General features: G+C 42.0%; 1 protein-coding gene across 9 annotated transcripts in view; it reads left to right on the plus strand.

Moving 5' to 3' along the window:
* Positions 1 to 20,347, plus strand: part of LOC139380198 (protein phosphatase 2, regulatory subunit B'', beta) — a 59,323-nt gene that overhangs the window by 17,391 nt on the left and 21,585 nt on the right. For 2 of the 9 annotated variants that reach the window (XM_071122665.1, XM_071122663.1), the window contains exon 1: positions 8,590 to 9,143. The exons of 4 other annotated variants lie outside the window; for them this stretch is intronic. In XM_071122665.1, the coding sequence (XP_070978766.1) occupies positions 9,006 to 9,143 (138 nt within the window). In that variant the 5' untranslated portion in view covers positions 8,590 to 9,005. Of the gene's footprint in view, positions 1 to 8,312; positions 9,148 to 20,347 lie in introns of those variants that run through there. 3 more of the 9 variants (XM_071122666.1, XM_071122664.1, XM_071122667.1) reach the window with 3 other exon arrangements.

The raw sequence follows: 20,347 nt of genomic DNA on the forward strand, positions 1-20,347 counted from the left end.
CCAGAAGTGGTTAGTCTATGGATTCTTCAATTACATTGAGCTCATTTCCGACATGCTGTTCCTTCTTTTTCCGTAGTCTATTTCTGTATTGTCATTCATAGGCTTAGGTTTTCTGGGTCTCTGTTTTTGGTTGGACAGGTTTCTCAATTTCTTTCTTAGGTTTGTGCATTCTTCATCAAACCACTTGTCATTGTACATTTTCTTTGGTTTTCTTATTTCACTGACTTTAACCTGGACCTAACCAAAAATGTTTTGTTTTTTCTTGTTTAGCCTACTTCTCGTCTTATCTGAGCAGGAACATCAAAACAAACATTATTTGCCACATGCGCCGAATACAACAAGTGTAGACTTTACCGTGAAATGCTTACTTACAAGCCCTTAACCAACAGTGCAGTTCAAGATGAAAATATTTACGAAGTTAAAAAGTAATAATTAAAAGTAACACAATAAGAATAACTATTACAAGGCTATATACAGGGGGCACTGCTACCGAGTCAATGTGCAGGGATACAGGCTAGTTGAGGTAATCTGTACATGTAGGTGGGGTTGAAGTGACTATGCATAGGTAACAAACAAACAGCGAGTAGCAGAAGTGTACAAGAGGGAGGGGTCAATGTAAATTGTCCGGTGGCGATTTTTAAGAATTGTTCAGCAGTCTAATGGCTTTGGAGTAGAAGCTGTTGAGGAGCCTTTTGGTGCCAGACTTGGCGAGTCTCTGACAATTTGATGGGCTTTCCTCTGACACCGCCTATTATATACAGCTATTATATACATTTGAAGTCGGAAGTTTACGTACACCTTAGCCAAATACATTTAAACTCGGTTTTTCACAATTCCTGACATTTAATCCTTGTAAAAATCCCCTGTCTTAGGTCAGTTAGATCACAACTTTATTTTAAGAATGTGAAATGTCAGAATAATAGTAGTGATTTATTTCAGCTTTTATTTCTTTCATCATATTCCCAGTGGGTCAGAAGTTTACATACACGCAATTTAGTATTTGGTAGCATTGCTTTTAAATTGTTTAACTTGGGTCAAACGTTTTGTGTAGCCTTCCAGAAGCTTCCCGCAATAAGTTGGGTGAATTTTTGCCCATTCCTCCTGATAGGGCCGGTGTAACTGAGTCAGGTTTGTAGGCCTCCTTGCTCCCACACACTTTTTCAGTTCTGCCCACAAATGTTCTAAAGGATTGAGGTCAGGGCTTTGTGATGGCCTCTCCAATACCTTGACTTTGTTGTCCTTAAGCCATTTTGCCACAACTTTGGAAGTATGCTTGGGGTCATTGTCCATTTGGAAGACCCATTTGCGACCAAGCTTCAACTTCCTGACTGATGTCTTGAGATGTTGCTTCAATATATCCACATAATTTTCCTTTCTCATGAAGTCATCTATTTTGTGACGTGCACCAGTCCCTCCTGTAGCAAAGCACCCCCACAACACGATGCTGCCACCCGCGTGCTTCACGGTTGGGATGGTGTTCTTCAGCTTGCAAGCCTCTTCCTCTTTCCTCCGAACATAATGATGGCCATTATGGCCAAACAGTTCTATTTTTGGTTCATCAGACCAGAGGACATTTCTCCAAAAAGTACGATCTTTGTCCCCATGTGCAGTTGCACACTGCAGTCTGGCTTTTTTTATGGTGGTTTTGAAGCAGTGGCTTCTTCCTTGCTGAGCGGCCTTTCAGGTTTTGCCGATTTTTGGACTTGTTTTACTGTGGATATAGATACTTTTGTACCCGTTTCCTCCAGCATCTTCACAGGGTCCTTTGGTGCTGTTCTGGGATGGATTTGCATTTTTCGCACCAAAGTATGTTCATCTCTAGGAGACAGACCACGTCTCCTACCTGAGCGGTATGACGGTTGCATGGTCCCATGGTGTTTATACTTGCATTCTATTGTTTGTACAGATGAACGTGGTACCTTCAGGCGTTTGTAAATTGCTCCCAAGGATGAACCAGACTTGTGGAGGTCTACGATTTTTTTTCTGAGGTCTTGGCTGATTTCTTTTGATTTTCCTATGATGTCAAGCAAAGAGGCACTGAGTTTGAAGGCAGGCCTTGAAATACAATCACAGATACACCTCCAATTGACTCAAATGATATCAATTAGCCTAACAGAAGCTTCTAAAGCCATGACATTATTTTCAGGAATTTTCCAAGCTATTGATATGCACAGTCAACTTAGTGTTTGTAAACTTCTGACCCACTGGAATTGTGAATCAGTGAAATAATCTGTCTAAACAATTGTTGGAATAATGACTTGTGTCATGCACAAAGTAGATGTCCTAACCGACTTTCCAAAACTATAGTTTGTTAACAAGAAATTTGTGGAGTGGTTGAAACACAGAGGTTGGAGTCATTTAAAACTTGTTTATGTAAACTTCCGACTTCAACTGTGGGTTCCAGTGATACACTGGGCCTTTCGCACTACCCTCTGTAGTGCCTTATTGTCAGATGCCGAACAGTTGCCATACCAGGCGGTGATGCAACCGGTCAGGATGCTCTCAAATGGTGCAGCTGTAGAACCTTTTGAGGATCTGGGGGCTAATGACAAATATTTTCAGTCTCCTGAGGGGGAAAAGGTTTTGTCCTGCCCTCTTCACGACTGTCTTGGTATGTTTGGACCATGATTGTTCATTGGTGATGTGGACACCAAGGAACTTGAAACTCTCAACCCGCTCCACTACATTAGGTCACCACCAAGTCACAGAAAAACACAGCCATTTTCCCAGCCAAAGAGAGGAGTCCCAAAAAGCAGAAATATAGATCAAATTAATCACTAACCTTTGATGATCATCAGATGACACTCATAGGACTTCATGTTACATAATACATGTATGTTTTGTTCAATAAAGTGCAGATTTATATCCAAAAATCACATTTTACACAGGCGTGTTATGTTCAGTAGTTCCAAAACATGCAGTGATTTTGCAGAGAGCCACATCAATTTATAATAAACATTCATAACATTTAATTTATAATAAATACTCATAATAAACATTGATAAAAGATACAACTATTACACTTGGAACTTTAGGTAAACTTCTCCTTAATGCAACCGCTGTGTCAAATTTCCCCCCAAAAAATTCGGAAAAAGCATACCATGCAATAATCTGAGTACGGTGCTGAGACCAAACAAGCCAAAAAGATATCCCCCCATATTGTGCAGTCAACAGAAGTCAGAAATAACATTGTAAATATTCACTTACCTTTGATGATCTTAATCAGAATGCACTCAATGTTTGATTTGTTCGATAAAGTTCATAATTTATGTCCAAATAGCTCCTTTTGTTAGGGCGTTTTGTAAACAAATCCAAACGCGCGTGCAAGTCCAGCCGAAAGGTCGGATGAAAAGTCCAGAAAGTTATATTACAGGTCGTAGGAACATGTCAAACGAAGTATAGAATCAATATTTAGAATGTCTTTTTTTTATCATAAATCTTCAATAATGTTCTAACCCGGAGAATTCCTTTGTCTGTAGAAAAGCAATGGAACGCAAGCTAACTTTCACATGACCGCGCGTCATGAGCTCATGGCAATCTGTCAGACACCTGGCTCAATCCCCTCTCATTCGGCCCCCCTCACAGTAGAAGCATCAAACAAGGTTCTAAAGACTATTGACATCTAGTGGAAACCTTAGGAAGTGCAACATGACCAATATCCCACTGTATCTTTGATAGGCTATGAGTTGAAAACCTACAAACCTCAGATTTCCCACATCCTGGTTGGATTTTTCTCAGATTTTCGCCTGCCATATGAGTTCTGTTATACTCAGCCATCATTCAAACAGTTTTAGAAACTTCAGAGTGTTTTCTATCCAAATGTACAAATTATTATTATTATATGCATATTCTAGCTTTTATGGCTGAGTAGCAGAAAGTTTACTCTGAGCACCTTATTCATCCAAGATACTCAATACTGCCCCCCAGTCACCAAGAAGTTAACAGGCACCACATTGATTGTTTGCACCGCAGAACAAGCTAGTTAAACTAGTAATGTCATCAACCATGTGTAGTGAACTAGTGATTATGTTAAGATTTTGATTTTTTTTATAAGATAGGTTTAATGCTAGCTAGCAACTTACCTTGGCTCCTTGCTGCACTCGCTTAACAGGTGGTCAATCTGCCACGCAGTCTCCTCGTGGAGTGCAATATAATCAGCCATAATTACCGATTGTTATGAAACCATGAAATCGGCCCTAATTAATCGTCCGATCTCTAATTAGGAGTTTACTCGCTCGCCTACGGATTCTCAGAAAGATCCCCGATCTGCGTCCCCTTTTCCGGCGTCTTTTCTTCACGCAAAAGGCGTGGATCTGGGCCTGTTCCAGTGAAAACAGAATATCCTTCTCGTCGGACTTGTTAAAGGAAAAAGTTTCTTCCAGGCCGCGGTGAGTAATTGCTTTTCTGAAAGCGTAGTGCTTTTTTTCAAACCCAGAGTTTTTTTCTTGATCAGGTCATTTATCCATCCTGCCCTCTCTAAGGTCTTCGAAAGCCAAGCCAACAAACAGGTCACTCACTGACCATCTCGAATCCCATCGTACCTTCTCCGCTGTGCAATCTGGTTTCCGAGCCGGTCACGGGTGCACCTCAGCCACGCTCAAGGTACTAAACGATATCATAACCGCCATCGATAAAAGACAGTACTGTGCAGCCGTCTTCATCGACCTTGCCAAGGCTTTCGACTCTGTCAATCACCATATTCTTATCGGCAGACTCAGTAGCCTTGGTTTTTCGGATGACTGCCTTGCCTGGTTCACCAATTACTTTGCAGACAGAGTTCAGTGTGTCAAATCGGAGGGCATGCTGTCCGGTCCTCTGGCAGTCTCTATGGGGGTACCACAGGGTTCAATCCTCGGGCCGACTCTTTTCTCTGTATATATCAATGATGTTGCTCTTGCTGCGGGCGATTCCCTGATCCACCTCTACGCAGACGACACCATTCTATATACTTCCGGCCCGTCCTTGGACACTGTGCTATCTAACCTCCAAACGAGCTTCAATGCCATACAACACTCCTTCCGTGGCCTCCAACTGCTCTTAAACGCTAGTAAAACCAAATGCATGCTTTTCAACCGTTCGCTGCCTGCACCCGCACGCCTGACCAGCATCACCACCCTGGATGGTTCCGACCTTGAATATGTGGACATCTATAAGTACCTAGGTGTCTGGCTAGACTGCAAACTCTCCTTCCAGACTCATATCAAACATCTCCAATCGAAAATCAAATCAAGAATCGGCTTTCTATTCCGCAACAAAGCCTCCTTCACTCACGCCGCCAAACTTACCCTAGTAAAACTGACTATCCTACCGATCCTCGACTTCGGCGATGTGATCTACAAAATTGCTTCCAACACACTACTCAGCAAACTGGATGCAATTTATCACAGTGCCATCCGTTTTGTCACTAAAGCACCTTATACCACCCACCACTGCAACTTGTATGCTCTAGTCGGCTGGCCCTCGCTACATATTCGTCGCCAGACCCACTGGCTCCAGGTCATCTACAAGTCCATGCTAGGTAAAGCTCCGCCTTATCTCAGTTCACTGGTCACGATGGCAACACCCATCCGTAGCACGCGCTCCAGCAGGTGTATCTCACTGATCATCCCTAAAGCCAACACCTCATTCGGCCGCCTTTCGTTCCAGTTCTCTGCTGCCTGTGACTGGAACGAATTGCAAAAATCGCTGATGTTGGAGACTTATCTCCCTCACCAACTTCAAACATCTGCTATCTGAGCAGTTAACCGATCGCTGCAGCTGTACATAGTCTATCGGTAAATAGCCCACCCATTTTTACCTACCTCATCCCCATACTGTTTTTATTTATTTACTGTTCTGCTCTTTTGCACACCAATATCTCTACCTGTACATGACCATCTGATAATTTATCACTCCAGTGTTATTAACCTGCAAAATTGTAATTATTCGCCTACCTCATGCCTTTTGCACACAATGTATATAGACCCCTTTTTTTTTCTACTGTGTTATTGACTTGTTAATTGTTTACTTACTTCATGTGTAACTTTGTGTTGTCTGTTCACACTGCTATGCTTTATCTTGGCCAGGTCGCAGTTGCAAATGAGAACTTGTTCTCAACTAGCCTACCTGGTGAAATAAAAAAATACATTTGGTCAGGAAAAAAACGAATTTGTGTATCATTAGCTCAATAGGCTAGTTCCAGTCGTTGATGCCCTTGGCTCCAGTTAATCGCCACTATCCATGATGACAGTGTCATTCTAACTACTGCCTTATCACTGTTTTATGCAAGCCAGCTGATCCTGCTCACATCATGTTCCGCTAGCAGGCCCTTCCCTAAGCCCACCATGTATGTCGGTGAAATGGGCCCTATTTTTGTTTTGGGTTCATATGGATTCCCAAATCCCTGTCTCAGCCATAAGATTGGCGAGGACAGAGCCAGAGCTTGCTCGATTCCATTTATAGGCTACTCTGCTATTGTTTGGTATTGACTTTCTCCCGCTGTTGGGTCAAAGAGGTCACTTGCTCACTCTCGCTCATTCTCTCTCTCTCTTGCTCGCTGTCGCTCTGTCTCGCACGCTCTCGCTCACTCTCACCATAATCTCTAACATTACGCAACAAGCTCTCACTGAGAGTATACTGTTTCCTGTTCATATTTAGAGCCTTCAGATTAGACACGTTGATGGGTGGACTCACTGTGTAAGAATGTGTTTATTTGTGTTTGACATGGTCTCTCTATAGTGTACCATGCCTACTTTTGTCTCTCTGCAATAGTTTTTATTTAATTGAAATGTTTTTTGCGTCTTCATCTTTTGGCAACCAGGGTAGGCTATAGCCTTTCAACAGCAGAGCAGACAAAAGCCCAAGGCTGAATTGGTGAGTGGTGCCATTGTTAAGTAGTTTTGGCCTCTGTGTGCGTGTGTGTGAGAGAGTGGCACTGTTGGCACTGACAGCTGTCCTCTCCAGTGAAGGCCCATCTGATTCTCCCAGTCAGTCCAGTAGTATTCAGCACCAGAGCTCACTGGTACTACAGTGAGACTTCTCTCTCTCCCTCCCTCCCTCCCTCCCTCTCGGTGTTCCATTTTCCAAAGAGAGGCTGTGTCCTAAAGTGTGAACGAACAAATCGTTATCACAGAATAATAACTCTGTTTAGGAAACAACTTCAGATTATGGCTCTTGCTAATGCAAACACTGACAGAAATATATATATATATATATGTACTGACAGTTTCATGTGCTCAGTTTGTTTGAGTCCTCGTGTTTTCCTTTCGTGTTTGTGTCGAGCTGACGAGCGTAGAGGGACAACAAAAGGCAGATGGCGTGAAAAGGCTTCACAAATGGCTTATCAAACTTGTGCCGTATCCTGCTATTGGGGGACAACAGGATCTAGGTTTGTGCTGAAACCAGTGGAAGAATGTGGACTCTGTGATCCCGTCATCTAAAAATACTTATCATTTTAGCCCGGCTGTGCTTTTCTATTCACACCCTGCATTTTTACACACCACAACCACACACTGTATTCACTAACACATACACACATACACAGAGCTCAAGTCATTTTCAGCCTAATTAGATTTGTTTGAGAGAACAACTGGCGTTTTATAAAAACATCTCTCCTCTTGAACGCACCCCTCCTCCACGCCTAGGCTGCCTAGTGCCGTTGGATCAGCACGTTTATGGGGAATTGATGTAATTGCTGTCAGTCCAGGACAGGAGGCGGATGTTTGCGCAAGCACTAAAGATACATACATACTTGTTTCTCCAGATCTGGTGTCTTGGGTTGCCCAAACAGTGCTCGCTGGTGCTTTTAATAGGCAGAGACTGGTTCGGCCATCATTCTTTGAAATTCAACACTTCCCCTTCCATACCGCCGGCTAAGGCCCGTCAACTATAATAAGACGTGGAATGGATGGCAGCCCAAGCCTGTGAAGGGAAGGGAAGGCAAAACAAAGGAAGACCATACGACGTGATGCACAGAGGAAAACTGAGGCTTTTCTTTTCCCACTTTTTGTGAGTTGTCACAAGTTTTGATGGCTTCTCCTATCATCCTCATCGGTTCAAGTCTACACATTCATCCCTCAGCAAAAGGTGTGCCCTGCCTACATATATTTTGAATTTGGTTAAATATACCTTTTTAATATGACGGAGGCCCACTAATGAATCTGGCTGCTGCCACAGAACCTAGTATCTCATTCTGAGTGGACTCTCTGAATTCCCAACAAAATAGGAGGAAGAACTGACGGTGAATTTTGCATTTCGAAGCTCTTGCCCTGAAGAAATGTTTGGTACTGCCAGCTGGATTGTGGTCATAAAGAGACAGCTCTAGGTATTTTCCTGTGGCACAGACCTACTAGTGTCTCTCGGGAACCGTTAGGTAATATGGTTCCTGTGCTGTTAGGAAGCTGGTAAGCAGGGGGTCATCTTGGCATTTGGCTGGCATTCCCAAGTTAGCGGGCCCTCAACAACAGCAGGTCTGTCTCTTTACATAACCTTCTATGAGAGCTGAGGAATGCAAACTGGAAAGGGCATATCCACACCTCTCTCTCACACACACACACACACACACACACACAGACACAGAGTCCTTATCTCCCTAGTGGCTGCTGGTAGGCTGGGGCTCCCTGGCCCTAGCAGTCAGTCCCTGTGGTGTTTGGTGTGTGTGTGTGTAGGACAGCAGACAGACGGGCAGAGTTTTGAGGCTCGTGACACTGCAGCAGCTGCTGCCCAGCATTAAGAAGTTCTCGCTCTGTTAAAGGACAGTCACAGGGACAGAGGAGCGCTACCACTACTTCCACTGCCTACTGCTACGCTGACTTCAAGAGGCTCTCCCAGGACAAGGACAGTGGACACGCACTGAGTGTTTGTTTGAGTAATTAGCCTAACTACTGCTAGCACTACTACTACTCCCACTACTACATTTGCGATTTCTACTATTGGGACAATCCATAGGAAGATAATCCCATTGGATCAGAGGGTGTGGATCTGTGTGTGCGTTTGTGCGGAGGCATCCTGTCCTGTCTGGCGCGAGGATGAGGATGAAGGAGCTGTCGTTGCGTCAGGACCCTGACCTGAGGAAGGAGCTGGCTCTGCTGGCCCGCGGATGTGACTTCGTTCTGCCATCACGCTTCAAGAAGAGGCTCCGAGCCTTCCACGCTGAGCAAGGACAGGCAGGTGGTCCACTCCCAATACAAGACTGTGTTTTCATCCTCTAGTGTTTGTTTGTCTGTATGAATGATTGTTTCGGCTAAGCCTTCCAGCAAGGACAGACCTGCGGTCCTACTGTAGCCTATGAGGTGGCAGTCTGTTGGAGTCCATCGATCTACTATGTCCATCAGCAGTAGGCAAACTGAAGAATGTAAAAGCTTTCCAAAAGGACAGGTCCTATACTATAGCAGTCTAGGACAAACATTACTGGCTGTGACATGATTTGTGGCTTATAACAAGGACATGCATGTTGTCCATCCATGTTGTCTGTTGCGGTCTGTTACTCTTGGGGTTAGATACATTTTGGATTGTGGCAAAGGAAGACTGGGTTAGGGGCTGGAAATTGATGTTTCTTTTGTTCAGTAGGTCATGGTTGGATTCCAATGTCACGCATACCACTTAGCATGCTCCAATACATAGCTTTATTATAGGGTGGTACGCTAGTATGGATATTGGAACAGAGGCCATGTCACATTTTTATGGCTTTACTCCCATGTCTCACAAACTCTGATTTGTAGATGCATTGTGGGTAATGTAGTTGATGTAGCCAGCAGTAGCTGTGCATGTAGTTGGAGGTGTGAACATCTAAATATATAAATGAAATTGAGACATTAACATTAAGAAGAAATATATATTCCACAAAATGTAAAATCACAGTGCACTTATCAAAACTACCACTAACAGGTCCCGATCATAAAGGGGAAAAATAATGCAACAATGCTGCAATGTTAGTAGAAGATATGCATCTGTCTAATTATTTGCCATGGATATAAAGCGCTCCGCACGCCATCGTTAAGTTGGAAAAATGGCAGAGAAAGGCAAGCAACCGCAGCGAACAGCCTGCTCTGCTGCGCTGTGTGTTTTCTTTTTTAATAGATGACCTAACTTTACAAAGTAACGATTGGTGCGTTGGAAACATGCTGAAGTATGGACTGACTGCTGGGAACATGCCTACAACTTCACCAGCAAGCTGTCAAACTATTGTAAATAAGTGACAAGCTACACAGTGTTTATCACTGCAGTGCCCAACATCCTTAGCTAGCTAGAATTCTATCCCTGTGTTTGTCAGTAAAGCTAGCTAGCAGCAGGCAGGCTATCAAAAGCTAAATCAGCTGATGGAATCACTGGGGACCGATATACTTGCACATTTTAGTAAAGATGTTTTGTTTTTACAACTTTCTCACTGCCGATCAGAGTATGCACACAACAGAACACAACAGCAAGTGGCCACTCGATAAAGGGCTTAGGGACTGTTTGGTTTGAGATTCAGCCTATGACCTTGTTTAGTTAGAATTTTATTGCTCCTTAGCATTCAAATGCATTAGGACCATATTCCGAATTGTGGAATTTTATATATTTCTCACACAAAAAAATACAAAAATAAATGACAGTTTTAACATTAAGTAAAATTGTCAATTTGTCACATCCCTAATTGTAGTCATTCCAGTAGGTCTATGTTTTTTTAATTTTTTATATATATATATATATATATTTAAAAAAACGTTTTAACTAGGCAAGTCAGTTAACAAATTCTTATTTTCAATGACTGCCTAGGAACAGTGGGTTAACTGCCTGTTCAGGGGCAGAACGACAGATTTGTACCTTGTCAGCTTGAGGATTTGAACTTGCAATCTTCCGGTTACTAGTCCAACGCTCTAACCACCAGGCTACCCTGTGTGTAAATGGCTTCCAGTTAGATCTTAGGCAACCTGTCTATACTGTGGCACAGGTGAGCCATAATTTGCTAAACTAGGCCAGGCTATGTTATCTTGCTTAAACTGATAGTTTGAGATGTTGGTAATTAACGCTAGCTGATCTCTTCGTCATTGCGCTAGTTAGCAATTGCTCTCGAACTATCCTTTTAAACCAAGAAATCCCACACAGAGAAACAAAATGTTTTCTAATGGGGACCTGGCCCAAGAAGACCAATCCAAAGCTTTGGTTTTAGGCTGTTTTTAAGGATACTGTTGTTGTGGTTGTAAATGTTGTCCCAGGACACGATAAACTTAAATTCAGGTTAGGGGTGAGCCCCAAGTTGAGGTGCCCTTGTGCACTGTGTTTAGTTTGACCGATCATGTAGTTCTTGTGAATGTGTGGAATATTGCAAGGATTAGCGGTTGTGCTTAGGGGAGCGCTGCTGGTGGAGAGAGAGTGGTAGGGGGGGGGGGGGACACACAGTTGGACAGTTGAGTGGGGCAGCAGGAGTAATCTGTCCTTTTATAGCCATAGCTGACACCCGCGCGCAGAGGGGAGCAAGGGAAGATCAACAGCGTTTATCTATGTCTGCTCTGAGCAGAATACCACCTGACAGAATGCCACAGAATATTTCCAAACAGACAACACTGCGCACGCCGTACAAGGACTCTTGTAGATAGACATTTAGACTTCTAGATCACTGCTCTCTTGGTCATCTGTATGAATTAGGATAACTGACTTTGACAATAAGGCATGTTGTTACAGAGCCATGTGTAGGGTGAGTTAAAGGCCACTGACTGGAGATTGGGGAAAACAGAATACAACAAAACACACACATTTTTGTTTTAGGAGCGCCTAACATTGTTTGTTTTCAGGCATGGACACAGCTCATTTAAAGGATGAACAGACCGATCCAGAGGTTAGATTCTTGAATCATGTAAATGGTCTCTGGGAATGATGTACATTTTGATATTTATGTCATTTTAGCAGACAGATCGATGGCCGTCTGCACTTATCTGTCTGATAACACTCATGGGATAGCTAAAAAGAAGTCCAGCTACAATATGCTGTCCTAAGTTAACATTAGAAAATATTACCAAGGTGACATCGTCCACTGAATCACATTTTCACCCTCAAGAGTCCGTTAATTTACTAAAAACTACTGTATAAACCTGTAGCTAATATTGTCATTTTTTTCATGAGCAAGTCTTCACTATCTAATTCTACATCTAGGTGTTTTGTGGTGGCAGAATACGTTTATGAAATGTGCATGAAAATATGCTAGCTGAACCCGTCTCCAGTCAATCCATATGAAAGGAAAGGCAGGGATGCTAACACCAGTTCACACACTCCATGCTAAATACTCCCTCTAGCTAACTAGTTAGTGTAGTGAAGTTCTAACTAATGCACAAATTAGTTTTCATGTGAATAGTGCACTGAGTTTTACAGTACAGCTGACTTTTCTCTACAACTTTATTGCTTTAGCCAAATGTTACACAGTAGCAAGGCACAGTGCCAGCTGTCAGTCAACAAGCTAGCAAACTAAGTGCACTATTTGTTGATTAGGATATCCTAATAGTATGTGTGCTATGCATGATGGGTCTATGCAAATCGTAATGGGGTGTTTGGGATCAAATTGATCATGACAGGTATACTAGGGTTAATATCATACAGGCTAGTTATCATATAGCTTATTATAAACTGGGTGGTTCGAGCCCTGAATGCTGATTGGCTGACAGCAGTGGTATATCAGACCATATACCACGGGTATGAGACATGTATTTTTACTTATCTAATTGCGTTGGTAACCAGTTTAGAATAGCAATAAGGCACCTCGGGGGTTTGTGGTATATGGCCAATATACCACGGATAAGGGATGTATCCAGGCACTCTGCGTTGCGTCGTGCATAGGAACAGTTTTTAGCTGTGGTATATTGGCCATATACCACACCTCCTCGTGCCTTATTGCTTAAATAACACACACAGCTCAGCCATTATGAGCCTAGGAGCAGACAACTCTGTCATTCTGTCTTCGGTAGAAACATTGTAGGGACACACACACACAGCTGTGCCCAATCTCTGACATGCTTTGGGTTTTATGTTACTGGGGTTGCAGCAGGCACTGGAATAACATTCAGGTTTTAGGAGGATTGATCTTCACAGATTCAGAGAGTAGAACAATGGTGGGTCTGGTTGTACCCTATGACATAAGCAAAGCACCAATCCCTTGAACAATGCTGAACGTTAAAAGTTTGCCGATGACACTCTCACTCACTCAATTCACAGGGCTTTATTGGCATGGGAAATGTGTTTTACATTTCAAAAGCAAGTGAAATAGATAATAAACTAATGTGAAATAAGCAATTAGAAATCAACAGTAAACATTACACACACATGCCTGCTATGAACTGCTGTTCTTCTCTAATCAGGGGTCTGGCATTCAGGCCCAGCCAAGATGGCTCTTGTCCTGTCTCTCTGGGTGGCTGTCTCCTGACTGCTTTCAGAGACATGCTGGTTATCTCTGGTTGCCAGATTACACTTGTACACAAGCAGAACAAAACACACACACACACACACACACCTACATTTAGAGCTCTCTGATCTCTTTTTTACTCTACTATTAGGCCTAATTAACTACTCGTTGTTTACAAACTGATAACGTTTGCCACTTTGTTATGTCAGGGATGTTTAGAATAGGCCAGGCTGTCTTCTCTGTTTTTCCTTTAGCATGTAGATAGATAATCTCTACTTACTCCTTGTTGATTAACTTCTTAACCTTAACATCTATAGTTTTCTGTTGAATGACTGAAATGTTAAAAATCCCATTGATATGGATTTTGCCATCTTCGCTTCTGTCTTGGGCTTTACTTCTTGTATTGTTCATTAATTGGGCTAGTCTATATACATTTAAGGCAACCAATACTACTACCTACTACTACTATACTACTACCTACTACAATACTACCTACTGCTTTAGTTGGGCTACAAACTTAGGTCTACTAATATCTACCAGTACTTACTTACCTGTCTGGTCATAAGCTTAGGTCTACCAATACCTACCTACCTCTTTGGTTGGGCTACATCAACTCCGGTCTACCATGACCTGCCTACCTCTCTAGTAGGGCAGGAAATTGCCAGGGGCCTCACGTTATGATATCACGATACGTAGGTGCCGAAACTATATGTATTGTGATTCGATACTGAGATTTTGTGATTCAATGTTCCAAACATATTGTTCACCATATGTATGCTACCGAGGGACAAGAGAGCCATGAGAAAACAACAAGTTTTAATTAGTCATAGAATTAAACGTGTTGAACACACATTGACTCCCTGTTTTAGAAGATGGAGAACAAGCTATGAAGGGAACATACTGGATAGTTGTTGCAGGTTCAGCCAACTAGCACAAACATAATATTACGGTATGATATTCTCAAATAACATTTTGATTATTGAACTATTGACCCCCCCCCCCCGTCCATTTTTACAAAATGGATTTAAAACTTTCTTGATTACTTAATTAAGTATTCAACCCCCTGAGTCAATACATGTTAGAATCACCTTTGGCAGTGATTACAACTGAGTCTTTCTGGGTAAGTCTCTTAAGAGCTTTGCACACCTGGATTGTACAATATTTGCACATTATTCTTTAAAAAAAAAATGCTTCAAGCTCTGTCAAGTTGTTTGTTGATCATTGCTAGACAGCCATTTTCAAGTCTTGCCATATATTTTCAAGCAGATTTAAGTCAACTGTAACTAGGCCACTCAGGAACATTTTATGTCATTTTGGTAAGCAACTCCAATGTATATTCCTCTTCTTCCCTGCATAAGAAAGTTCTGTCAGACTCTGGCATCATGACTAAGAAGAATGGGATAATAATTTTATCACGACAGGCTTTTTATTTGAGCGAAACTGTGGTTTAATTGACCCTGGTCAGTCAATCGACTGCTCTTCCGTCTGCCAACCTCTAGCTGAATCAACGGTTAACCCGTCAACTTCTTGAATCTTTGTTTTCATTTAAACAATTTACTATCAATGGTGTGCTAGATGCCTTGCTTAATATTGTTGTAAAAACATCCACTGGGGGGGCTGATATGCTTGATCCATTTTTGCTGCAGCTCTCTGCCCCCCTGATTTGCCAAATCATTAACCCATATTTTTAACCTGACGATTATATCTGGGACTATCCCTAAGGTTTGGAAGGTGGCCCATGTACCCCCCCCCCCCCTCTCACAAAGGTGACCTAAATCATTATCGCCCTATTTCTAAACTTTCTTGTCTAGCTAAAATATTATAATCCTTGATTAATTCTAAATGTACATCAGTTGGGTTTTAGACCAGGTCATAGCGCTCACTGCTGCATCCCTAGTTATACATTATGTGGTTAACTGTAGGGATAAAGGAAACTTGGTGCTGCACTCTTCATTGACCTGTCAAAGGCTTTCGAAACTGTTGCTCACTCACTCACTGTTAATTCCGATGCTTTCCTCAATTGCTCTAGGCTGCATGTAACTGGTTAAAAAATTACTTGACAGATAGAACTCAATGTATAGCTAGCTACTGATGGTGTTAAATCAGGTTTCCTGGAAAGGTGTTCCACAGGGGTCGATTCTGGGTCCTGTACTTTTGACTGTTTATATTAGCAATATCGACTTGTCTGTAAAAAAAAAAATGTAACATGCACTTGCATGCCAATGATACTGTTGTGTATCCTATTGCTCCCACGGTTGACCAGGCTCTATCTGAACTACAGTCTGCCTTTATTGTATTGGAAAAAATCTTTATTGACCTGAAATTAGTATTGAATGCAGGTAAAACTAAGTATACAGTGCATTTGGAAAGTATTCGGACCCTTTGACAATACCCCATAATGACAAAGCGAACACACGTTTTTAGAAAGTTTAGCAAATGTATTAAACATAAAAAAACAGATACCTTAAACAGACCCTTTGCTATGAGACTCAAAATTGAGCTCAGGTGCATCCTGTTTCATCATTCATCATCCTTGAAATTCTTCTACAACTTGATTGGAGTCCACCTGTGGTAAATTCAATTCATTGGACATCAAAGGCACACACGTCTATATACGGTCCCACTGTTGACTGTGCCCCCGCACATTGACTCTGTACCGGTACCCCCTGTATATAGCCTCACTATTGTTATTTTACTGCTGCTCTTTAATTATTTATTTTATTTATTTTTTATTATTTTTTTCTTAAATGTATTGTTGGTTTAAGGCTTGTAATAACTATTTCACTTTACGCTCTACACCTGTTATATTCGGCGCATGTGACAAATAAAATGTTATTTTATTTGTTTAATGCCAGTGGCAGGTCATTGGTAAAACTAGAAAAGAGTAGAGGGTCTAGAGAAGCTACCATTAAAAAAAACTGAGTTCTATTAGATATCTCTGAATCCACAATATGGAAGAGTTTGAAAAGCCATAACACAACAACCGGTTATGCTCAATAATATCAAAGGTTGCACTGAAATCTAACAGTACAGCTCCCACAATATTATTATCAATTTCTTTCAACCAGTCATCAGTAATTTGTGTCAGTGCAGTACATATTGTGTGCCCTTCTCTATAAGCATGCTGAAAGTCTGTTCATTTGTTTACAGAGAAATTGCATTGTATTTGGTCAAACAATTATTTTCTAAAAGTTTGCCAAGAGCTGGCAGCAGGCTTATAGGTCTGCTTTTAGAGCCAGTGAAGGCCACTTTACCACTCTTGGGTAGTGGAATTACAATGGCTTCCCTCCAAGCTCAGATTAAAGATATGACAGATAGGAGTGGCAATAGGAGTCGGATACCATCCTCAGTAGCTTTCCTTCTAAGTTGTCAATGTCAGGAGGTTTGTCAATATTGATCGATAACAAAACATTTTCCACTTCCCCCACACCTAACTTAAAAAAATTCAAACTTGCAATGCTTTTCTTTATAAAAAAAATTATGCATGAATACGTAGGCATTTCCTGCCTACGTTTGCCCACATTGCCAATGAAGTAATCATAAAAATAATTGGCAACATCAAATGGTTTTGTGATGAATAAGCCATCTGATTTGATAAAAGATGGAGTTGAATTTGTCTTTCTGCCCATAATTTCATTTAAAGTACTCAAGTTTCCACCCCCCCCTGTCATTCTTTATATAATTGATATTGGCTTCAAAATATAAGTATATAAATATAAGTTTATTTTTTTTTAGTTTAGTCACATAATTTCTCAATTTGCAGTAAGTCAGCCAGTCAGATGTGCAGCCAGACTTATTAGCCACTCTTTTTACCCCTTTCAACCATACAGTTTTAACATTTCTCATCAATCCATGGAGCCTTAAGTTCTAACAGTCAGTTTCTTAACAGGTGCATGTTTGTCAATAATTGGAAGAAGCAATTTCATAAATTCATCAAGTGCAGTGTCTGGATTTCATCACCCACATACAGCAAAATCTTTTGTATGATCTCTTATACAGTATTTTAGGCCCAGCTTTTGGAACCTTGGCTTTCCTGGCTATAGCCACTATATTGTGATCACTGCATCCAATGGGTACGGATACAGCTTTAGAACATGTTCTACTGTATTAGTACAAATGTGATTAATACATGTGGATGATCTTGTTCCTGTAGTGTTTGTAAACACCTTGGTAGGTTGATTTAATAACCTGAACCAGATTACAGGCACTGGTTACAGTGAGAAGCTTCCTTGAGCGGACAGCTTGATGAAAACCAGGCAATATTCAGGTCCCCAAGAAAGTAAACCTCTATTTTTACGTCACTTATACTATCAAGCATTTCACACACATTATTTATATACTGACTGTTAGCACTTGGTGACCTATAGCAACACCCCAAAGGAAAGGGCTTCAGATGTGCCAAGTGAATCGGCAACCACAACACTTAAATGTTACTTGACATAAGATCTTCTCTAAGCATTTCAGGGATATAGCTCTGAAATAATACGGTAACACCTCCAACCATAATTGTTTGTCTCTTCTATAATGTTATATCCTTGTATTGCTTCTGCTGTATTATCAAAATAATTATCTCAGTGAGTTCAGAAATAGCTAATTGTCTGATGTTAGGAAGTTATTGATTTCATGAACCTTATTTCTAAGGCTACATGTATTAATATGTGCTATTTTCAGCCCTTTCCTGGGTAGCTTATCAGAGATGAAAAAGAGCAAACAAAGCAAGAGGAAAAAATATATACATTCAGCATTCCATTAGTCAATTTGTGTGTGTGTGTGTGTGTGTGTGTGTGTGCTACGAACCCATATGCTTAGCTCTTTCATCCCTTCCAGGCGGGAAGGGTGGACAATGAGCCTGTCAAAGCGGAGGTAAGCAATGTCCCCACGTGCTCTGTCAGCTTTCATCGCTGGGATAAGTTCTTTCCTCTTCTGGCGCACAGCTTCAGAATGTACTTATTGAGGAAAATATACGTTCCTCTCAAGTTCTTGGCTCTTTCCAGAACAGCTACCTTGTCCTTGAACCTCAGGAACTTGACCACTATGGCCCTGGGCCTGTCACCTGGGCCGGTGGTGGGTTTTCCAGTCCTGTGGGCGCGCTCTACCTCAATCTTCCTGTGGTCCATCTTCAATTTCTTATGAACTCAGCAAAAAAAGAAACGTCCCTTTTTCAGGACTTTGTCTTTCAAAGATAAATCGTAAAAATCCAAATAATTCACAGATCTTCATTGTAAAGGGTTTAAACACTGTTTCCCATGCTTGTTCAATGAACCATACACAATTAATGAACATGCACCTGTGGAAAGGTCGTTAATACACTAACGGCTTATAGACGGTAGGCAATTAAGGTCACAGTTATGAAAACTTAGGACACTAAAGAGGCCTTTCTACTGACTCTGTAAAACACCAAAAGGAAGATGCCCAGGGTCCCTGCTCATCTGCGTGAACGTGCCTTAGGCATGCTGCAAGGAGGCATGAGGACTGCAGATGTGGCCAGGGCAATAAATTGCAATGTTCATACTGTGAGACGCCTAAGACGGCGCTACAGGGAGACAGGACGGACAGCATATTGTCCTCGCAGTGGCAGACCACGTGTAACAACACCTGCACAAGATTGGTACATCTGAACATCGCACCTACTGGACAGGTACAGGATGGCAACATCAACTGCCCGAGCTACATCAGGAACGCACAATCCCTCCATCAGTGCTCAGACTGTCCGTCCTGCAATAGGCTGAGAGAGGCTAGACTGAGGGATTTTAGGCCTGTTGTAAGCAGGTCCTCACCAGACATCACCGGCAACAAAGTTTCCTATGGGCACAAACCCACCGTCGCTGGACCAGACAGGACTGGCAAAAAGTGCTCTTCTCTGACGAGTCATGGTTTTGTGTCACCAGGGGTGATGGTCGGATTCGCGTTTATCGTCAAAGGAATGAGCGTTACGCCAAGGCCTGTACTCTGGAGCGGGATCGAGGTGGAGGGTGGTCTGGGGCGGTGTGTCACAGCATCATCAGACTCATGTGGTACCCTTCCTGCAGGCTCATCCTGACATGACCCTCCAGCATGACAATGTCACCAGCCGTACTGCTCGTTCTGTGCGTGATTTCCTGCATACAGGAATGTCAGTATTCTGCCATGGCCAGCAAAGAGCCCGGATCTCAATCCCATTGATCACTTCTGGGACCTGTTGGATCGGAGGGTGAGGGTTAGGGCCATTCCCCCCCAGAAATGTCCGGGAACTTGCAGGTGCCTTGGTTGAAGAGTGGGGAAACATTTCACAGCAAGAACTGGCAAAAAACTGCAGTACTTAATGCAGCTGGTGGCCACACCCAATACTGACTGTTACTTTGATTTTGACCCCCCCTTTGTTCAGGGACACATTATTCCATTTATGTTAGTCACAGGTCTGTGGAACTTGTTCAGTTTGTCTCAGTTATTGAATCTTGTTGTGTAAATATTTGTATGAACATATGTTAAGTTTGCTGAAAATAAACGCGGTTGGCAGTGAGAGAACAGTTCTTTTTTTTGCTGAGTTTAGAGGTCCTGTTCTGTAGTCAGGTCGTCTATGCTAGCTGCTACGCCAAATAGCTCCTCAGACCCGGCCTTGGTCGGCAGGATCACTGGACAGATGCAGCCATCATCATGCTTGAAAATATGAAGGGTGGTACTCAGTGATGTGTTCAGATCACAATATTAATTTCTGTCACATTTTTTGCAGTTTTACTTTAGTGCCCTATTGCAAACAAGATGCATGTTTTGGAATACATACACACACACACACACATACATATTTTCCACCATAATTTGCAAATAAATTCATAAAAAATCCTACAATGTGATTTTCTGGATGTTTTTTTCTTCTCATTTTGTCTGTCATAGTTGAAGTGTACCTATGATGAAAATTACAGGCCTCTCATCTTTTTAAGTGGGAGAACTTGCACAATTGGTGGCTGACTAAATACTTTTTTGCCCCACTGTACATATGTATGTGTAGATAGAGAGATGTAT

This window comes from Oncorhynchus clarkii, chromosome 22 (assembly GCF_045791955.1).
Source record: "Oncorhynchus clarkii lewisi isolate Uvic-CL-2024 chromosome 22, UVic_Ocla_1.0, whole genome shotgun sequence".
Classification (NCBI taxonomy): domain Eukaryota; kingdom Metazoa; phylum Chordata; class Actinopteri; order Salmoniformes; family Salmonidae; genus Oncorhynchus; species Oncorhynchus clarkii.